The sequence below is a fragment of the Pelophylax lessonae genome, assembly GCF_965119305.1.
Source record: "Pelophylax lessonae genome assembly, chromosome: 1".
Lineage (NCBI taxonomy): Eukaryota > Metazoa > Chordata > Amphibia > Anura > Ranidae > Pelophylax > Pelophylax lessonae.
Window position 1 is genome coordinate 130,047,049 of NC_138768.1, and position 23,019 is coordinate 130,070,067.

The 23,019-nt window shown below is 39.5% G+C and overlaps 1 protein-coding gene across 1 annotated transcript in view; it reads right to left on the reverse strand.

The window, feature by feature from the left end:
• Window positions 1-23,019, reverse strand: part of SV2C (synaptic vesicle glycoprotein 2C) — a 324,325-nt gene that overhangs the window by 37,352 nt on the left and 263,954 nt on the right. Inside the window, exons 5-9 of the mRNA XM_082264288.1 lie at window positions 18,191-18,324; window positions 17,017-17,106; window positions 8,397-8,507; window positions 2,540-2,628; window positions 556-720 (exon numbers count right to left, since the gene is read on the reverse strand). Of these exons, the coding sequence (XP_082120414.1) occupies window positions 556-720; window positions 2,540-2,628; window positions 8,397-8,507; window positions 17,017-17,106; window positions 18,191-18,324 (589 nt within the window). The remainder of the gene's footprint in view (window positions 1-555; window positions 721-2,539; window positions 2,629-8,396; window positions 8,508-17,016; window positions 17,107-18,190; window positions 18,325-23,019) is intronic.

The window sequence follows — 23,019 nt, forward strand, 5'->3', positions numbered from 1 at the left end:
TCTAAAATGTATTTTTATACAGTAGCCTTAACAGTAGCCTTCACTGGAAATACTAGAATTTAATATTTTAGATGGGTGTCCACATATTTTTGACCACAACGTAAATGTCATGGTCAGTTGTCCAAATACTTTGGTGTATAAATCCAAAATATTATTAGGCCTCATACACATGAGGGTATTTATCAATACACTCATGTGAAGGGCCATCTTTTTCCACATAGGATGCCACACAGTGGCTGCACGGACACAGCTGCTGGTTGATAGCTGTGCGGGTGCAGGTGCGTGTCACTGCTGCATCCCAATAGACACGAATGGGATTGCCTGCATGCACATGCACAGAACACCAGTGCATCCTGTGCAAGCAAAGATGGTCCTTCGTATGGGTGTACAAATAGGTACACCTGTGTGAATGAGACCTTAAAGTACAGATATATGCCCATGGTTTAGCTATCAATGTCAATTTTATAGGATCATCGTTGCCTGTTTGCAGTTATATTTGCCCTTTGTGGCAAAGTAGAAATAAACAGTTTATTGACAGAAACAAAAAACAAATACTTGTCATTGATGAAATCTCCACTTTTATGGATCTGATTTTCCAAAGTGAAGTTAAAATTGTAGTTGGAGATATTTTCCCCGTGGAAATATTTCACTCTTAAAGCATATTCATCAGCTTGAAGGTGCCTTATAACATCAGAGAACCAGACAGAAAGTCCATAGTAGCTGTAGAAATGAAAAAAAATGATGTTAAAATACGCAGAAGATAAAAAAAAAAAAAAAAAAAGGAAAGAGAAACATCTAACAAAGCAATAAAGCCTAACTATAACCAAAACATATGTAGTGCTTTAACTGGCATCTGTGTCCATACTGGGGAGATCTCTAATTACTACCGGTCAAGAAAAAACATTACGGGAATGATCTTCATCAGCAAAGAACAAATCTTTCCTATTCTATCCCCCCCCCCCCCCGCCCCAAAAAAATAAATAAATAAATAAATTGGCTGGATTTAGGCTTGAAAAGAAAAAAAAAAAAGGTTTGTGGTCATAGCTTCAGATTCAAATCTACATTAAGCTGGAAACAAATTCATAATATAGGCTATAAACTCTAACCTCTTGCCAACCCTGTAAATGCATACATGTGCCAGCAAGAAAAGTGAGCTTCAATGCCCAACCTGAGATGAAGATTGGAGTGCCGCACTAAGTGAGAGGAAAGTTTCAATCCCCCTGCTCCCCAGTAGTAGGGGTGCCGGCATTCAGGCTTACCTATCCAGCAGTGACAGAGTCTATAGACATGGGGAATGCTACACTCCCAACCCAACCACATTGTAAGTTTGGATGGTAAACAGCCTCAGCCAGTGCTGCACTGCAAATCCACGCCTCTGGTGCATTTCGCCCTGCCCATCAGGACTTAGTCATAGAGTCATTTGACTAAGTCCTGGCTTTAAAAATTAATCTGAATTTAGATTAGTCCAAAATGAATTGCACATTTCTAAAGCGCAGTGTAGTACCTATGTGGATCAGACATCTCCCACTGCAGCTCTCACTCTGCCTCCCTAAGTAGGTTTTCCTCGCTCATGGAAGACTAAGGGGTTAATTTATTACATTCAGCAGACATCAATATCTGTTCTCTGTTATACACTGCGGCTCATCCCATTCATAAAAATTGGGCCATGATGTGTAGCTGTGCAGACACATCACTGCGCTTTATATTGCTAGTTTTTATATGATCCCCTTAAGAGTTTCAAACATCAAGTGCACAACACCTGTTGGCTCCATCTTTTTACTGAATCTGAATGCGTATAGAAAAAGATAGAAACTGAATCTTTCCATTCCCTAATAAGTAAACTTAGCAGTACCATCTTTATCTGCTTTATTGGCTGCTTCAAAGACAATCCTATTTTTCCCAAAACACGACCGCTAGGCAGACTACACAGCACAGTTACTGATATGAAAATTTTGACTTTTTGTCAAAAGTCAGAGACTAAGCTCTGATCTACAATTCAAATCACATCTTTTGGCTATTAATGCATGCCTACTGCCTTGTATAGAGCACATGACTGTCACACGATAGGTCAAGGGGTCTTTGATGTTCAGGATGTGATTGACAGCCTGGCTTCACCTTCTAAGAAAAACAAGACAGTGATATCCAACGGGGAATAACTGGGTCTCTGCAGTAGAGGTTTTCTTCCCTCATTATATAATGATGAGTTGTTTTTTAGCTGAATAGCTCATATTTAGCAGGTAAAGAAATGCTTAATTGAGGCTGTATGCTGCAATCCTATTGGTTATATGTCTGCACCTTACAGAGGTTTAATTCAATGCAGTTGTGTATAAAATATGTTCATATCCTGCATTGCTAACAAGTAAGGCTCCCTAGTACCTCGCTGGCTTCTAACCTTTCTTATTTTAAACATATGGTCACCAATACCGCATATTTAAGATCAATTCCTAATATTCCTATTGTAAAAGAAAATCTTGATAAGCACCAATAAATGCAAACTGAATAGACATGATTAGTCTTTATTTTAATGAGCAGCCCTTACCCGAATGACAGAGTGAGCCAAACTACAGTTAGCTTGATTGTGTTCTCTTTGATAGGATAGTCAAAGCACCTCATGAACGTTAACCAGATCTGCAAAATAACATATAATAATAACAATCATATGAATAAAAGGATAGCCCGCATCACAATACAACACTTCTTATGATATCAAGATAAGAGTAATTAGGAGACTACATAATTACATGCTTTCACTTTAATTAATTTTCCAATGAATCTAAAATAGATGCAGTGTAGGAGGGACCTTTTGTCCCTATTCTGGATGAGGAAGATGTAGTTGCATTAATGTATCCACAACATTGTAAAAACTGGAATCATTTGTTTAGTAATATGGTGTTTCAAGTAAAGAAAAGTTTTCTCATAAAATGCTCTAGCTAGCTGGTTCTTTATTTTTATTTTTTTATTTTTAACCATTGATGTACACCAGCTGAAAATAATAGCAGATTGTGGTACTCAAACTAGAATAAATTACCTTTATGAATGTATAGATAATTGGCCAAAGGTGGCACAAAGGAATGATTTGCATGGCTCTGCCTTTTATATAAAATTTAGTATTTTTTTGTATTAAATACTGTATTGTTTTTTGCCACTATTTCCCCATATGTTAAAATAATTTTAGGTAAAAATCATGATAGTTATATTTTAAAGCAATGAATGTGATATTCCCCAAACATTCACTGCAGGTATACCTTCCAGGCACATGAGTTTTAAATTGTAATTACTAATTCATCTGCAGTACAGTTTTGATGAATGTCTCATTCACTGCTTTATAAATATACTCATAATGAATAATAAAAATATTAAAAATGCTCTTTATCTAAGCATTAGCTATATAGAGCAGATAGTAAAATCAATCAATCAAATTCAAGGAGATAGTTGCAGCATGGTTGGGACAGGCAAGCAAGTGATTAAATTAGAGCAATCTATGCCTGCATGCCCTTCTAAAGAGCTTAGTGCCTATAAGCATCAGACAATTGTGCTTTGGGATGCTGATGTTTTGGAATTGTTAGCTTTAAACGGTAGGGGAAAAATATGTTTTTTAATGACAGTTTACCAATGAAGTGCTGAAACATATCCCTATCAAAAATGCAATGATATTTCAAAGTGTTGACCTGGTGCTACCATACTCCTGAAAAGATTCATAGGATGTTCCCCCAGTGTTCGGATCTTTGCTGGAGGTATGGAGAAGATTCACGTTCTCTTCTTCATATTTTCTGGTCCTGCCGCTGACTGCAGTCATGCTGGACAAATGTTCATCGTATAACCCAAAAATTCACTGATTGCGAGTTACCGAACGATCCTGCTCTTTTCCTTCTGCATTACTACCGGTTTTCGAGTAAGGTCTACAGGCGATCCATTTTACCTCTTTTGATTACAGCAGCAAAGGGCTGTATCTTGCTTTTTTGGAAGCAGACACAGGCACCTTCCATAGCCATCTGGTTGAAAAAAGTAGCTGAAATCAATGAGATGGAAGACCTGGTGGCCACAGGGAAGGACCTTCGGGAAAAATTCCTCAAAAAATGATTTCACTGGCACAAATTTGTCTACTTTGAGGAGTACAAGACTGCTGAATTAAATCCCCTAAACTGGAGATAGTACTGGTGGTGGTGGATCCCCTGGTCCTGAAGGGATGGTGGATGACTGGATCCCTTTCCTCTCTCCCCCCCCCCGCCTGTGCCTTTAAAGAGGGGTGGGCTCCCTCTAGTCACCTGTCCTCCATCTATCCCATTAAATGCATGTGCTCTCATTGTAGAGACTTTTTAAATTGTAGAGTTAGGGACTGCAGATATCAGGGTGCCTTGCCGTGGCCTGCAGCTTATGCATGTATTTGCAAATGTGTGCAACCAAAACCCTGTTTTTAACGCATACTGTTAGACAGGTCAATTCGGTTGGTCGCTGGCTGGTTGGTAAGTTGTGACTGGAAATCTCTTTGTTTTTTTTTTGATCTGCGTCCGCCCTTCCAGTGCTCCTTACCATTAAGACCAGTTATAGGTGGAGGCATTGACTACTTTTTGCATTATCGTTGATATCTACATTGAGTTACCTACACTGGTTGGTAAGTTGTGACTGGAAATCTCTTTTTTTTTAACCCCTTTTTTTTCCCCCTGATTTCTACTCTCTGCCTTCTTCTTTTGACTGTTTATGGTCCTTTTATTTTGTGCGACTCCCTGGGTCTCTCTTTTTCTTCTTTATATTAAAAATTTTTACCATGCAAAATGCCACGCGGGGTGCAGAGACTCCCTAATACCTGGTATTCCGGGTCACCTTTTTATACATATATTTGCCTCCTATGTATGCATTGGCTTTTGTTGTGCTGAGTTTTCCATGCACGTGTTTCATTTTAGACATGCCAGTGCTGTGTTTTCTGTACTAACCGTGTATAAATAAAGTATTGGAAAAAAAATGGATTGATTTGACTGCTCAAACATGGTGAGAAAAGGTCAGGTGAATGTACAAAAAAGGTAACATTTGCCCTTTTATAAATAAGGTAAGTGTCACAGTAAAGACCTTCCCCCTTTGACAAAAAGATGTTGCCAAAAATCAGGAAATGTTATTTTTGCTGGGGGAATGTTGGCCAACTGTCCACTAATATTGTTTCATAAATACCAAAGAAAATTCTGCAAATTTCAGGTGAATTGGCCATTGAACTGTTTAGAAACAGACTGCATAAAAATAGGTATAGTTTAGATTTGCAGAAGGAATAACTAGCACAACATGCATGGTTTCATTCCAAAAATGTAATAAACATTATGACAAAAAAAGAAAGAAAGGTAGCACGTATCTTCCCTACCGTCCTTCTTGCCAACATTCCCTTCAAAACGAAATGTGCTTATTACAGACTGACCGATTGCTATAGTATACATAAATGTTTCACTTTTAACAGCTCAGAAGGCATGTTTTGCTATCAAACAAGTGATCTTACTGAAATGCAAGCTTATTCGTATAATGTGCGCACGTCTTTGCTCTGTGTTCCGCTGCTAAGATTGTCATCTGCTTTGTGCTTTAAAGGTTAAATGGATTTGTATTATTTTCAAGTTTTTTTTTTTAAGGCTTATACCACCTAATGCCTTGATTCACCTTTTCATCTTTCAAGGAGATTTATATTTGAGAATAACTGATGTTTAACTACTGTACATAACTAAACACCGAGAGCTAAAGGGATCTAAGAACTAGTCCGAAAAATGCTGCTAGTGAAAGTGTTCCCTTATACTAAGATTATCTGTGTAAGTTTAATAATATTACATGCAAGCATAGGCGTGCGCAGGGGGTGTGCCAGGTGTGCCTGGGCACACCCTAATCATTATGTGCATTACTGATTCCCCCTACTTCCTGGATCTCCCCCCCCCCCTTTTTTGGCACCCCTGCCCGGCAGTGCTGCTGGCTTCCCTCCTCTCCACTCCCCCTGGCGGCTGCGGGGATGTTTCAAGATGGAGAGCAGGTGGAGAAGCTAGTAAATTGTTCCTTTTTTAAATTAACACACTTGCTCACTATGTCCATTCATAATTGAAGCGCTACAGTTTGTGAATGAACAGGAAGTCACTCAGCACAGAGCACTTCCTATTAATTCACTGTGCAGTGCAGCTGAGGCTGCAGAGAAAGGCATGGGTGTGTTTGAGCTTTGGGGTGCACACCCTAATGCAATAGGCTGCGCACACCTATGCATGCAAGTATTCCTTTAAAAAGCAAAAAACTTGAAATACAACATGTTTCAAAGCTCTCATAAAAGTTCCTGTACTTCAGATCAGAAACAAGATACCCAAGATATATTTATGATGTCAACAAAATGTTCATGACGATATCCTGTTAAGAACAGATTAGGAACTTATAGCAGGACATCACAAACCCCACTTCCTTAGCACTAGTAGTTTCAGAGCTGGGCTTAGACAATGCCAAGCCATCAGCTATAAAATGGGATTTTAGATATGAGCTGCTGACCAGTATACAGCTCCCCTCTGCAGATCAGTAGGAGGTCACTGAAAAGTGCCAACTTATTTTACAAAATACCTATTAAAAGGACAAGCATACTTTTGCACAACCTAATCCTTACTGGCACAGCTTACCCTCCTCCTTTCTAACCTTTCCTCTTTGTAGTTACCGCTGAGCAACCCAGTCCACGACCAGCAGCCTACTCCTGGCAGTGCTTTGGTCTGAGGAGGGAATAGGGGCATTGAACACAACTTCGGATGGAGGTCTGGTAGGGTCAGAGTAAAGCTGCCACTACACACCTCCAACTCTTCACAGAACTATTTAACTGTCAAATTAGAATTAACTGGTGCAATAATATAGTTATTCTTTAAAGAGACACTACTCTTCTAAACAACTATGGTAGCTATGAAGAGCAGCAGCTCAGAATGAATATTCAAGATTGCCTCATCCTAAGCCATTAGTAGCATTTACTTTTTCAAAAAGGGTGTCCCCAGAAACCTACATTTGATTATTCCAAGGGCTGAGACAGAAACATAAATCAGAATAAGTTGTTAGGAGAACCAAAAGTCAAAACTAAGAAAGGGAATGGAGTCAGGAGGGAGGGTCTCCGTAAAGTCAGGGTCAGGAGAGTTCACATAATGTAGGCTAGGCAGAGTCAGGAATGTGGGAAGGATGCAGCAGAACTAGGAACTACAAATCCCATGATAAACATCAGAGGAGGTCACAAGAAAGGAAACATAGCAGAAACAATCAAAGAGATGCACTAACATGGACTGAACTATGGCCACCTGATTGATGACAGCCAACCATGCTTGGTTGGATTATGATTATTGTACTGTGGGTGAGCACTTTTGACCATAGATTTGGTCAAAAACTTTGGTTTGCAAAATTAATATGTAAAAATCATAGCTAATTTAGTTTAATAGTAGGTTCATACTAATGCAACTGCGACTTGATACTATTTTCAGCACAATTTTGAAGTTCAAAATCATTTTTGACGTGTTTTTAATTTTTTCTGCTGCTGTGTTTCTTTGTAGGGGAAGGAGACCGCTCAATTCAGTTAACGTGAAAGTGTCACTCTCAGAGATGCTGGTTGTTAAGGAGCTGGCACCTGCCGGCATCCTAACAACCAGTGACTCATCTCTGTCCCGCTCATTCAACTGTCAGCTTGTAAACAAAGGAGCAGGGATGCTTAAAAAGTTGTGAGCCCCCCCCCTCCCGAAAGTCCATACCAAACTCATATCCAAGCATGTAGCCTCTCAAGCCAAGAAAGGGGGGAACCCTACACCATACCAGGCCACATGCCCTAAAGAAGAGAAGTACTTTGCCAGGGGGGGCCCCATGTCCCCACAACCGTGGCCCAGTGACACTTCTACAGAGGCAGGGCTGCCCTGCTGCGCCAGATCACGTACAGCCCCTGCTGTGTTGTCATTTGCTACAACAAAAGCTTCTGCAGCAATACATCCACACTATGCATGCTCTGCATGGCCTAGGAGAGGTCCAGAAAAAGCTGATGTGAGGTCACCAGGCAATGTAATGCTGAGGCTTAGCCCAACCCCCATACAGGATGAAGAAGAAACATGATCACACGACTTTAGAAACAAAGTATAAAAAAGATAATTACAACATTATATTTTGAGCCTTTGTTCTATAAATTGTTCACTGGTGGCATGCACTACAATTACAAGATTAGGATTATTATTTGTGTATAAATAATGAAAGATTTGTGACAAATACACTTTGAACAAGTAATACTTTAAAATGTTAACTAGATACAGTAGTTATAACAATCTTTTCTCTTCAGTTGTATCATACAGAAATAATAAAGATATTGTTTATATACAACTATCTATTCAGATGGCATGTACATTTTCAGATTATTTGAATGTTAGCAAATATAAAAAATCACTTACACCATACAGCTCTGTGCGAATTCTGACAAAGCCTCTTCTGTACCAAGTTCCTGTGTCTGTCTCAATTTCAATTAATTCATCTATTTGCTTAGGAGTCTTGATTCTATGAACCTAAAGTAAAATAATATATCAAATTATTGTATAAAATATATATACACTGTATATGGGTCTTGATTTAAATTACACAATAGCTTTAATTTCCAAAGGTTTAGAGCTCATGCACAGAAAATACTCAGCCTTTTTTTTTTTTTTTACAGATCTGAACACAGGTGAAAGTTTGCTATGGCCTCCTGCACACAGCTGTAAATTAAGATTAGTAAACTTGACATCAAAGTAGCAAAATCTGCATCCACGGCCCTGCATATGGACCGTATTTTACGCTGTACACATGTACATTGGTATTAATGATTACATGAGTACAATGCAAATCTAATGGAATAAAACAGCTACCTGTTGTATCATCCTAGCAATTAAGAATGCTATGCAACACCAGTCACCTGTACCCTGCAAGGACCAACTGTGGCCCAGCAATGATGGTCACCTGCATCCTAGGGAACAATAGGCCTGCAACAATGCTGAATGCATGTATGCATTCACGTAAATGTTACAAATATATACAGCAAGAGTCTATGTTTTAGGCCCCTTTTACACAGGTGTTTCATTAAATTTTGAAAAATGGACAACAATGCAATCCATCCGTGTTTTTGTTCCGTTTAAAAAATGTAAGCGAACCTAAACAGAAATGGACAACTATCCACTTTTGCATCCTTTTTTTGCATTGGCTGTTAGAAGGCGGCAGCCTGGCAGCCTGGCACCCATCAGTGTCTTAACACCCAATGACTCATGCCTGCTGTTAGCATGAGGGATGAGTCATCAGTTGTCACGGAACTGGCACCTGCCCGCATTCTAACAAAATGACTCATTCCCCCACTGACAGCAGAATGTAAAAAAAACATGTGAGGTCCCTCCCCCAATACCAGTTTGGTATGGATTTGGGGGGGGGGGACTTTACACAAAAAATTAAAGAAATATTGTGAGGCCCCCCAAATAAATTAATGCCAGGCCCTTATCCAAGTATGCAGCCTGGCAGGCTGGGAAAGGGGAGGCAAGCGTGCACACCCCAAAGCCATTCCAGGCCACATGTCTCCAACATGGGGGGGGAGGGGTACTTTGCAAATCCCCCAGGCCCCTAACAAAGCATCTTGTCTCCATGTTGATGAGGGCTGGGATCTCTTCCTCACAACCCTGGCCAGTCAAACACTGACTGCTCCTGTTGCTTTCTAGCGCCAAATTACATTGCCAGTTCTCCCAGCCCCTAAAGTAAACAAAGCGAGGTGGGGCCATCCAGTGATTTATTTTTACCTAGTGATATGGCCACTCTATAGAGAGCAACAGAGCCACTGTTGGACACCTGCATTGTCAACCTGTGCAGAGGGCACTGTTAGATGCACTAACAAATTTAGATGGACTTGACTAACAAGCTAAAGTTGAACTTCAATTAACACTTTGTAAGCAATTAAAGAAACCATTTTTTCTTTTTGCTTTTGGGATAAAGGTTTTAAATAATTGTGTATCCACCCTGTCTTAAAAAGTGTCACTGGTACCTCTGGCAATATTAGAAGATGCTACAGTGATCCTGGGTTCAGAACTTTTATGTTTCCTCTAGCCAGTCAGTAGAAGGTTTATTACCACTGCTACATGCTGAGGGAAAGGATACATATTTGGGGTTGACTCTTCCCATGGGCTGTTGCCTGGGGAGGTGCTGCTTGATTTTTCTGATTTGCTAGGCCTACAGCCTGTACTAGGAGTTAAGCCATAAGTGATCATTGAAGCTGTTCTGCTGTTAAGGAGGTAGCTGTGCCAAGACTGAGATCCAGGAGGAGGACCCTGCTGGAGGAAAGAGCCAGGAGAAAGATTTGTTTTCTCACAGGGACCTCTTGACTCTCTTGGGAGGATGCCTGGAAAGCTAGGAGGATGCACAGAGGTACTTGATTAAAGTCATACTAAAGGTTCAGGGGTTTTTCTTTTAAATAACAAACATGTCATACTTACCTGCTCTATGCAATGGTTTTGCACAAAGCAGTCATGACCCCCCTCCTCTCAGGTCTCCTGCTGGCACTCCTGACCCCTCCATCCTGCTAAGCGCCCCCCAGAACAAGGTGCTTGCTCTGGGGGCACTCGTGTGTGCTAGTTTCCAAGTCGCCTCTTGGACCCGCCCCCGCTCCCTACTCACAGTGTATTTGACAGCAGCAGGGCTCCTACTGCTGTGTTTCAGCCAATAGGGAGAGAGAGACCTGCGTAAGCTGAGGCTCCCGTGAACAGCACTGGATTGAGATGGGGCTCAGGTAGCTAGGGGGGCTGGGGGGGGGGGGAATCTGCTTACTGAAGGTTTTTTACCTATATACAGTACATTGCGAAAGTATTCAGCCCCCTTGAACTTTTCAACCTTTTGCCACATTTCAGGCTTCAAACATAAAGATATAAAAATGTAATTTTTTGGTGAAGAATCAACAACAAGTGGGACACAATCATGAAGTGGAACAAAATTTATTGGATATTTCAAACTTTGTTAACAAATAAAAAACTGAAATATTGGGCGTGCAAAATTATTTAGCCCCTTTACTTTCAGTGCAGAAAACTCTCTCCAGAAGTTCAGTGAGGATCTCTGAATGATCCAATGTTGACCTAAATGACTAATGATGATAAATAGAATCCACCTGTGTGTAATGAAGTCTCCGTATAAATGCACCTGCACTGTGATAGTCTCAGAGATCCGTTTAAAGCACAGAGAGCATCATGAAGAACAAGGAACACACCAGGCAGGTCCGATATACTGTTGTGGAGAAGTTGAAAGCCGGATTTGGATACAAAAAGATTTCCCAAGCTTTAAACATCCCAAGGAGCACTGTGCAAGTGATAATATTGAAATGGAAGGAGTATCAGACCACTGCAAATCTACGAAGACCTGGCCGTCCCTCTAAACTTTCAGCTCATACAAGGAGAAGACAGATCAGAGATGCAGCCAAGAGGCCCATGATCACTCTGGATGAACTGCAGAGATCTACAGCTGAGGTGGGAGACTCTGTCCATAGGACAACAATCAGTCATATACTGCACAAATCTGGCCTTTATGGAAGAGTGGCAAGAAGAAAGCCATTTCTTAAAGATATCCATAAAAAGTGTTGTTTAAAGTTTGCCACAAGCCACCTGAGAGACACACCAAACATGTGGAAGAAGGTGCTCTGGTCAGATGAAACCAAAATCAAAATTTTTGGCAACAATGCAAAACGTTATGTTTGGTGTAAAAGCAAGCTCTTTACCTGAACACACCATCCCCACTGTCAAACATGGTGGTGGCAGCATCATGGTTTGGGCCTGCTTTTCTTCAGCAGGGACAGGGAAGATGGTTAAAATTGATGGGAAGATGGATGGAGCCAAATACAGGACCATTCTGGAAGAAAACCTGATGGAGTCTGCAAAAGACCTGAGACTGGGATGGAGATTTGTCTTCCAACAAGACAATGATCCAAAACATAAAGCAAAATCTACAATGGAATGGTTCACAAATAAACATATCCAGGTGTTAGAATGGCCAAGTCAAAGTCCAGACCTGAATCCAATGGATAATCTGTGGAAAGAAGTGAAAACTGCTGCTCACAAACGCTCTCCATCCAACCTCACTGAGCTCGAGCTGTTTTGCAAGGAGGAATGGGCAAAAATTTCAGTCTCTCGATGTGCAAAACTGATAGAGACATACCCCAAGCGACTTACAGCTGTAATGGCAGCAAAAGGTGGCGCTACAAAGTATTAACTGAAGGGGGCTGAATAATTTTGCACGCCCAATTTTTCAGTTTTTTATTTATTAACAAAGTTTGAAATATCCAATAAATTTCGTTCCACTTCATGATTGTGTCCCACTTGTTGTTGATTCTTCACAAAAAATTACAGCTTTATATCTTTATGTTTGAAGCCTGAAATGTGGCAAAAGGTCGAAAAGTTCAAGGGGGCCGAATACTTTCGCAATGCACTGTAGATAGAATGCAATAAGGTAAAAAATCTTCAGCCTTTACAACCACTTTAAGTACAAAAAAGTCTGCTAACCAGTCAGAGGTGCTATCTAGTCTCAACAGTGTCGCCTTAAAGGCTCTGTACAGGCTGGAAGCAGCTTTACAATTCTGTAAGTTTTGCTGGGGATATCTGCGCTCCTATCCCTTTCTACTTGTGTGATGAGCAAGAAAATCTCTTTATTAAAGTGACTGGCACTTAACTTTAGTTTTCTCAGTCCCCCATTTTTAGCCATTGACTCAGCCCTGGGGTGAAATGACAGCCCACCCTGGGACAGGGTAGTCCCTCTTACGCTTCCAGGGGTAAAACATCCCTGTCAGTGGTGAATAATTTGTCTCAACCCTCTAACTGCCACTTTTGCAGGAAAGCTTAGTCTGTTGAAAAAGTTAAAAAAAATACCAGCCTTACTGGATGGATCAGTAGGTGACAATAAAATAAAAGATAATTAAACAAATGCAGTCATCACATTTAGGAATTGGTAAGCTGAAATATAATACATTTGGGCTTTTGGGTTTAGATATGCTTTAATCGGAAGGATTTCCCCCCTCAATGACCAGGCTATTTTTTGCGATACGGCACTGTGTTACTTAAACTGACAATTGCGTGGTCGTGCGCGTGTACCCAAATACAATTGATGTCCTTATTTTACCACAAATAGAGCTTTCTTTTGGTGGTATTTGATCATCTCAGTGATTTTTATTTTTTGCGCTATAAACAAAAGAGCGACAATTTTGAAAAAAAAAAAATAATAATTTTTTTTCATCATTTTAGGCCAATTTGCATTCTGCTACATATTTTTGGTAAAAAAATCCCAATAAGTGTATATTGATTGGTTTGCGCAAAAGTTATCACATCTACAAACTAGGGGAAAGATTTATATAATTTTTATTTATTTTATTTATTTATTTAATTTTGTTTACTAGTAATGGCGGCAATCAGCAATTTTTGTGTCCCTGTTCTGTGGGGGGGGCTTTCTGAATGTACACAGAGACTTGTGTTCCTAAATTAGAGGAACACAGGATCCCTGTGTTCAAAACTGACAGAAATTCGGTCTACCGTGTCTCCACAGGGAGTGATCCCAGGTGCCCGGCAGCAATCGCAGCCGCCAGACCCGCTGATTGGCTCCCCCTGTGGCCAATGGGTGCGCTAGTGGTCCCGTGAAGCAACATACAGGTACGTCTTTTTGCGGGACAGAGCCGACCTGCTGCAATAAAACTACAGCGGCTGGTCAGCAAGCGGATAAAGTGGTTATAAACCTCAGACATGAAACATGAACAAAACACATCCTTCTATACTCTGTACTTGTCCCTATCCAAAGCACTGAGTGGGATTTCTTTCTGCTGCCTTTTTCCTCTGTTATCTGTATGAATCACTTCTGACAGCTTTTCCTGACACTAAGAGATAAAAATGGTGGCAGGTGATGAGAGCTCCAGCACACATCCTGGGACTCACAGCCACAGCCGAGCATGTTCTCCATGTACTGTGTGAAGGGTGGTGTTTCCCTTCCCTCTTATGAGGGTTCAGAGCTGTCCTCACTGAGATCTGCAGGGTTAAGATCCCCACCCCCTGCTTTTTAAAGGTGATACTGTGTAAATTGTAGAATTTGAATCAACGCAGAGGACAAATGGCTACAGATAAACAAGTAAGGAATGTTTGTTTTAGTTCTGTGTATCACCTGTGGCTAAGTAACGGTTTTCAACTATTTAAGTTTCTGCAATTTGTGGGAAAGTAACTCATTTTAAAAAATCAGTTCATATTTTCCTATGCCCATCTCCAGTGTTCTACTCTCACTGTAAGAAATGTCTGTCTGCTGTGCTACTTTAGTCTTTGTAGTCAACAGCTGGCATGTTACCATTTGTCTTTACTCATCTTACATACTGCATTACCTACAGTAGCTTTGTACTTCAAGGTCTGCTATACAGACACGTGAAAAGGACAGTACTAATAAACAGATCAATATATGGCCTTGGTTGACCTAGTAATAAATGGGTGGTCATCACATTTCTTATGCAGACAGTCAGCGAGGAGTTATTTTTCCAGATCTATTTCTTCTCTGAGTGTAATGGGAGGAATGCTTATTGGCTAAATGACAACATCTCATCCAATGAGAAATTGCCATTACTTTATCTAGCTATTAATGCAGCCGTTCCTGAGAGGCAACCTGCAAATTCCTTCTTCTTTATTTATTTGTTGTGCTTTTTGTTACATGTGCAGTTCCTACATGTGACAATTTTAGGTTATTATGGGTCAGGATATTTCTAGGTTTAATTCATTGTATATAGATAAAATTAAAAAGGTCATGAGACTTTAAATGAGGCCGGCCATTTGGCCAAAATTTGTATACAGAATACATATGATAATGAGTTTATTAAAAAAAACAAAGCAAAACAGCAAAAATATTTCATAATTATAGGTACACAATAATTCCTGAATATGGTAAGAATAGATGAAAAAAAGAGCCGACATGTAAAAACTCATAGTTGGTAAAGTAGATTCATAATAAACTGTACATTGTAATATATGCGTAAAAAATAAATACATGATTGATATGAATATAATACACAAAAAATCCTGACATCCTAAAACTTGATGGAGAGATGTCCTGGTTCCCCTTCAAGTAACAAACACATATATTATTATTTTTTAGATCAACACGGGCTTGATGTGCCCACATATATATTTTTTTCATTCCATTGATCACACTCCAAACTTGGCCTGCCCTCCGGATGTCCCCTTGACCTGGATGGGTTCTCCTGCCACAGCGCCGGGGGAGACATGTGTTTGACGCCCCTTCACCCCCCTTTCTAGATGCTGGTCTCACTTGTTGAGCTGACTTGGGAGTAATCACGTGTTTTTTTTGGGGGGGGGGGGAATTATTCATTATTATTTTTATACATGTTTCATATTTACTTATATTCATAGACATCTTCTTGCATCAGACTCCTGAGGAAGCAGACAGGGTTCCGCAAAACGTGCCGAGTTTTAGGATGTCAAGATTTTTTGTGTATTATATTCATATCAATCATGTATTTATTTTTTTACGCATATATTACGATGTACTAGTTTATTATGAATCTACTTTACCAACTAAGAGTTTTTACATGTCAGCTCTTTATTTTATCTGTTCTTACCATATTCAGAAATTGTTATTATGTACCTATGATTATGAAATATTTTTGCTGTTTTGCTTTGTTGTTTTTTTAATATATTAATTATTGTATGTATTCTGTATACCAATTTTGGCAAAGTGGCCGGCCTCATTTAAAGTCCCATGATTTTTTTAATTTTATCTGTATACATATTTAGGGATGGAGGCCTCACAATGTGGATGCTTCGGGTCACAAAGCTTTTTCTATTTACTTCATTGTAATTAAAGCTGATCTCCAGGAATCCAGACACTTTATACGATGTACTAGATTACTAGAGGCTAAGTCCAGTGAGGTGCATGCCACCTTGTGGAATTATCACTTAAATTTGAAATTTTTTTTTATTGAATGCTGGAAACCTAACTATTGCTATACTTTTGAAGCTACAATACTGGGCCTGCTACTGCAGCTGTGGAATTGCACGCAGCTGCTGTGACTGCCCCTCCCTTAATTTTGCCCAATCACAGAGCCCTTTGTATTATGTGAAAATACAAAGGCTTATGTGAATGGACTGTGGAGAGAAGGGGCAGGCACAACAGCTGCTGTATGAGAGAGCAGCATCTCTCCTGTCATTGCCAAGGGAGTGTAATGATAGCTGTATTCCCAAAGCTCCAAAAAACTGTCACATGTAAATACCAGAAATAAGTCCACAGGTGGCGTGCACCTTGTTGGACTTAACCTATAGTATGCCAACACATTTTAAAAAGTGGCTGAATTCATAGAGTTCAGCTTTAAAGGTGTATTTATACTAAAACTTTCAGATGATACTTTACAATATTTTTTAACAGGAGAACCATACAGAAATATATGGCCTATATATGACCTATTAAAAACACTTACTCTTCTGTAAAACTATTAAAACTGTACAGGGTTACTTATTAAAGATTTATTTATAGATCCCCATGTTTAGCACTGCATAGATTGCGAGAGAATGACTTTTCAGCTTTACAGTCAGTTTGAAAAAGGTTACTGCACTTCCTGACCCACTTCCTTACATACTACCTCCTAGCACCGTGGTGTTCATAACAGTATAAGTACTGCATTTTTTCACAGTCCACTTAACTATCTGTCTGATATTAGAATATATGGAGGCAGACCATGCTGGACTGTGTCTGATGTATTTTGTTGGATGTCTTCTTTTTGCTCATAAAGAAGACACACATCCTCTAATACGCAAAGTGATCAGTGAATACGATGGACTGGGCCAATCAAATTCACAGTTTTCTTTTTCCAGGATTCATTTAATGCATGATTCTCAGTGGATAGCAGAATCAGAGATTTACCAGAAAGGTTCTCCATATCGGTTACTTTCATAATCATGATGATCTTTAGGCTTGCAAGAATAAACTCCCATGCTTTATAAAATAAACCTTGCATAAATTGTGTGTGTAGATGGTTAACAAACTTACAGTAAAGACTTTCTCTGGCTGTCCACGGGCTCTCATATTTGTGTCATGAATCTGTTTCAAGATCATCCAAGCTTCATCGTGTTTTCCAATCTATCAATGCCAATAAAAACAGAACCAAAAACATGTCTTCTATAATGACTTTACAAGAAATGATCATCAATATATCATCAACATCTTTATTTTTCTTTCCTTTTTTCTATGTTAGAAAATCCATCAACTCTTAGTTTAGAACAGGGGTCTCAAAACTTTCTAAGCAAAGGGATAGTTTATTATATTTCAGACTTTAAGAGGGCTAGATTGTGGGCAGCAGGAGTAGAAAATGCCTCAGATTTGGTGGTCAACGTGGATCAAATAGTTCCATAATGCCTGTGGGCAGTACGAGGTATTGGTATTATTAGAAAGAATAATCTCCTCCAACGTTGGTGTCAGTGGGAGGAAGAGTGCCCCACCATTGGTATCAATGGGAGAAATAAGGACCCATTATTGGTATTAGTGGGAGGAATCGTGCACCATTGTTATTATTGGTATTGGTGGCAAGAATAATCCCCATCATTAGTGTCAGTGGGAGGAATAGTGCCCCATCTATGAAGTTGGTGGGAGGAATAGTGCCCCATCTATGGTGTCAGTGGGAGGAATAGTGCCCCATCTATGGTGTCAGTGGGAGGAATAGTGCCCCATCTATGGTGTCAGTGGGAGGAATAGTGCCCCAACTATGATGTTGGTGGGAGGAATAGTGCTCCATTTATGGTGTTGGTGGAAGGAATAGTGCTCTATTGTTAGTGTCAGTGGAAGGAATGGTGCTCTAACGGCCAGTTAAAGCCAAGCAAAGGGCCACATCCGGCCCACGGGCCGCAGTTTAGGGACTGATGATTTACAACCATACTGCCAGTGTGTACTGGCAAAACATTTGTCCCAGCACATAATGGCAAAAAAAAAATCTGCAAGTCTTAGGATTTTTCCACATCACAATTCACATGCATTGGTGTAATAGTGCCATTAACAATGAGGTAGGCACTGCTTTTTAAGGGTACATTACTGTGATCTAACACAAACATATTGTGCTGAAAGTCCAATACCATTTAATGATGCTAAGCATTCACCTCACATACCTTATACCTTTTTATTTTTGAATAGAATATTTAAAGCAAACACAACATGCAATATCCATCCTCACCTCCAATAGAAAGCGTGGACTTTCAGGCATAAAGGTGAGAGCCACTACAGCAGATACACAAGGCAGGGCACACACAATGACAAACACCCTCCAACTGTGGAACTGATAGGCTGATCCCATGCTGAAACTCCATCCTGGTGAAAAAACAAAACAATAATTTGTTATATAATTTATATGCTGTCAACATTTTAATACAAATTTAGACTGCCAGTATGCCACATAGGTTATAGTTATAACAATAGAAAATAAATAAATATATAGAACACCTGCAAAAAACATAAAACCTCCATATACAGAACCTTATACCCACAGATGATCCAGAGAAAGGCAAAAAATAAAAATAAAATAAAGCATGGTCCAATTTGCTCCATTGGGGAGGAACATTTTTTTTTTTTTCAGATACTTCCTTGATCGACAATCCCTGGTATGATCACCTATATATGGTAATTTCAAGTTATATTTTGTGCAATTAGCAATCCCATCAGCTCTTTCTTTTTTAAAAAATCTACTGAGCTGGCCAGAACTAGTACTTGAGGGAGTCTATTCCACATGTTTACAGCTCATAGGCTTCACTCACACTTTTGTGTTGCAGGAACAGTGCTAATAGCCACACTTTTTTTCTCGCTACACAATGTGTGAAAAATGTGCTTTGAAAAAATGTGCAAAGCTCACTGCCAAAAAAAGGTGTAGGAGCTACTTTGGCACGTCTGCCTTTCGTAGGGCAGCCTATTTAAGTAAATGCACTGCCCTATGCTGTCATGTGAAAAACATGTGAAAAACATGCAGAACAGTGCAAGAAAAAATGTGCCATGCAGGTGTGAATGGAGCCCTACTGTGCAAAAACCTTTCCATATGTGAAGGTTACATTTCTTTTCCTCCAGGCACAAGAAGTACTCCCTTGATCTCAAAGTGAAAAACTCTACACCACGTTCACTATATGGACCACTTATGTATTTGTTTACACATGGCGAGCTTATCCCCCTTAATCGCCTGGTCCCAAAAGTGAATGAATTCAGTTCTGCTAATATTTCCTCATAGCTAAGTTACTTCATGTCGATCAACAGTTTGGGTGCTCTTCTCTGCACTTTCTCCAATTCCCCAAAAGTCCACTCAACAACATCCATATTTAATACCGATCATACCAGTTTTACTTACTCTTCCAGTTTTGGAGCTCAGTTGTAAAAACAAGAATGTATGTGTATATTTTGTTTAATTGACAGTCCTTTTCTAGTGAAGTTGTTTGTGGGTCTTTTTGGGACATCTTTCTGGAAAATTCTACTGGACCTAATACATGTCCTACTGGTAAAAGACCCCAGGGTACAGCCCTTTTCTATTGAAGTTATTTGTGGGTCTTTTTGGGACATCTTTCTAGAAAATTCCACTGGTCCTGATACCTGTCCTACTTGTTGAATACACCAGGGTAGTCCCAGACTACCTCAGGGCAGTTCCAGAACAGAGTTGAAAATGATTCCTTAATTAGCTTAGAAATGCCCTTTAGTCCCATAGGAGTGGAGTCTATTGCTAGGACTTCTGAGTCGGCCTGAAAACCTCTTCAGAATAAACAGTTTATAAGTGATCAAGATGATAGATGTTTTTATTATAGCTATGGAAGTTTTGCTGAGTAAGGATGCTATACAAAGGCTGTTTTTTTTGCAAGTGAAGCTAGTAATTCAAGCATCATTTGGAAGCCATGTAGGGATTATTTGTTGAGCAATATGGAGCAAATGGAACGCGGAAGGCATTCCTAACCCAGAGACCGTGACAATCCTAAATGCCCTGTTTATCATCTACATTTGTAAGTGCATCTCTTTTATAATAAACTATTTACTATTACATACTTCACTATCAAGATCCTTCTTTCTTTTTGGGGTATTGTGTGGGAGCCTACTCCTAGATTGTTTGCTATTGGAGGAGGAATCGTTTTGAAGTATAGGAAGTTGATGCCGATTCTGAAGCCTGGTGTCTGATTTATCTACTTGCCTGTTAGACCCCCTATAACTGAAGGGGCCCACGGAGTCTGGTAAGCATTTATACACTCTGGGTGATCTGGTGGAGGTGTATATTGCTACCAAGTGTGATCTTATCCATCTACATTTGGAAATTCTGTGTCTATATATGGAACATCTGGCTAATTATCCAGCTATGGACATTTTGCAGTATTTTTTGCACCTTTTGGGGACTATCACTCCAACATCACTTGATATTTGCACTTTTGGAATTATTGCACTTTATTTACATTGCTTGCACAAATATTGCTAAATTTTGCACATTTTTTCTATTATTGTTTTTCTATTATTGTATTCAGTGCACTATATTTTGTTTGCATCGTTTGCACTTAAATGATCATTTTGCACATATTTTCCTAAATACTGTGTTATTATTGCACAGATTAGGTGGACTCTATTTTATGTGTAATTTCAAATTTATTCACGTTTATATATTAAGTGTTTCAGTAGAGCGTAATCTATTAATTATTATTCATTTATTTATTTTTCATCATTCCCTTTTTATGGGTTAGATTGCTGCTTCTGGTTTAGGATATTCCTACACTTTATTATTATCATTATTATTGATTACACAATTTTAAAAATTAAATTTTAAATTTCCTTTTCCTTTTGCGTGGGTAGTTGGGTCATACCACATTTATCTTTTCAATATGGAGCATTGCTAAATGTTTGAGGAGAACATTGATAATCCAATGTTGGAAACTTTCTGTTATCATTCAGCACAAAAGGAAATACACACTTCACTGCTTGTCTGCCATATCCCACAGTTGTATAAATTGGTTAGAACGGCTGTGTAGGTCACATACTACCAGATGTTCCTGGTGAGTGATCTGCCTATACAGTTACTATATTTTCTGATGAAAAACAAACACTAAAAATTCCCATCTCCTATTTGCATGCCAACCTCAATGTCAATTTCAATCTTTTTTTGTGTTTCTATTTCCATGTGTAGTCTATTCTTTTATTATTCTTTGTCCTTTGATGACATGTCAGTGTTACCTGCTGAGCCTGGCTGTTCTTGTGGCCCATCTATTCTCCATCCAGACGATACACCATCTATCACTGACTCTGCACTCCAGGTTTATTCCTGTCACCCTTTAGCTTACAAAAAGTGCAATGAATGTAGATTCCTTCTTGGCTATAATCACAGCATAATGCAGAAAGTGGCCTTGATAAAATGATTAATGATCTGCAGCTGAGTCATTTTCTTCCATATATCCAAGCTGCAGTGAACGTATTTCAACCCTTTGTATTGGGTGCTTATCTTATCTGCTACAGTCATGGATGAAACCGTTTAATTACTTTCCTCTGCGTACCTTAGGTTCTGCTAACCATTTCCTGCCATAGCTATAACGGTTTGGTTTCAGTGGCTTTAAAATGAGCCATCACTTTGGAATATAAATAGTTAACACTGATATTAAAAAGTTTTGTAAAGATCATTTGGTGTATATATCCCTCTCTGGAGGGAAAAAGGATTTCTGGGTAAATGTCATTTTTAAATGGAAGGGCTTTAAGTGAATACCAAAACCCAGCCTTTATTACGGCAGCACACTGACCAATGAACAGCACGTTATAGACCTTTGGGTCTCATCTGGTTGGGGCTGTTGATTCTGATCTGCATGAGATGCACTACTGAAGTAATTTTGCTAGAATATAAAGAACACACAGGGGGGGCTTGACACATCCACTTTGTGGGCACCAACCTAGATATTACCTTGTAAATGTAGCGGTAATATCATTGTGCTACACATAGCCTGTATAGACAGCAAAGCTGTGTGTGGGACCCAGCAGGTTCTCCCACTACAGGCTGCCTGCACATAACTACAGTACATGGGGAGGTGGGCGGATACAAGACCAGTCACTCTGCACAAGGAGAGAGAGCAGCAAAGACCGGGCATTGTTACATGAAACTTCTGCACGAGGCAAAGTTGGTTTGTGTTGGTTTACTGCACGGATTTGGAAGCAATACACAAAGGAGACCAAGATTTAAGTAAGATTATACATGACTCTTGTGTTTAGAAAACATTTATAAAGCATGGATTTTAGATTAAAGAATATTTCCACTTTTGCTGAGAAAAAAGAAAACCCCTATGAAATATCAGAGCGCTTTAACAAGCTTTGTGGAAGGGATACATTGTCCTGTATGCCACTTAAAGTGGTTGTAACCCTAAAAAAAACATGCTCCTGTCCATTTTAAGGCACGAGATATAGCACAGTGCTTTTGCCATGTCAAATGTCCCTTTATATGTTGTACAATACCTGGCTGATCCTGCCTGTTCCTCTGTAAACTGACCATGTTTATAATGGCTACTGATCTCGAATCGCGTGGTCAGTTTATGTGCCTCCATCATCCAACTATTTCCTCATAGTCTCTGCATCTCCCCCCTCCCTCTCTCTTTCGTAGTCTGTGTAAGAGCTGATCTCCTCCCCTCTCTTCTCCTCCTGCCGTGATATAGCAATGCTTTTCCCCTGAAGCTACTACTCCCCTCTTTATTAACCAGTTCCCACCCAGGCCATTTCTGACATTTCTTTCCTACATACAAAGTAATTTTTTGCTAGGAAATTACTTAGAATCCCCAAACATTCAAAAAAAAAAAAAAAAACCAATATGTATATATACAGTATCTCACAAAAGTGAGTACACCCCTCACATTTTTGTAAATCACGTGACAACACTGAAGAAATTACACTTTGCTACAATGTAAAGTAGTGAGTGTACAGCGTGTATAACTGTGTAAATTTGCTGTCCCCTCAAAATAACTCAACACACAGCCATTAATGTCTAAAAAGCTGGCAACAAAAGTGAGTACGCCCCCAAGTGAA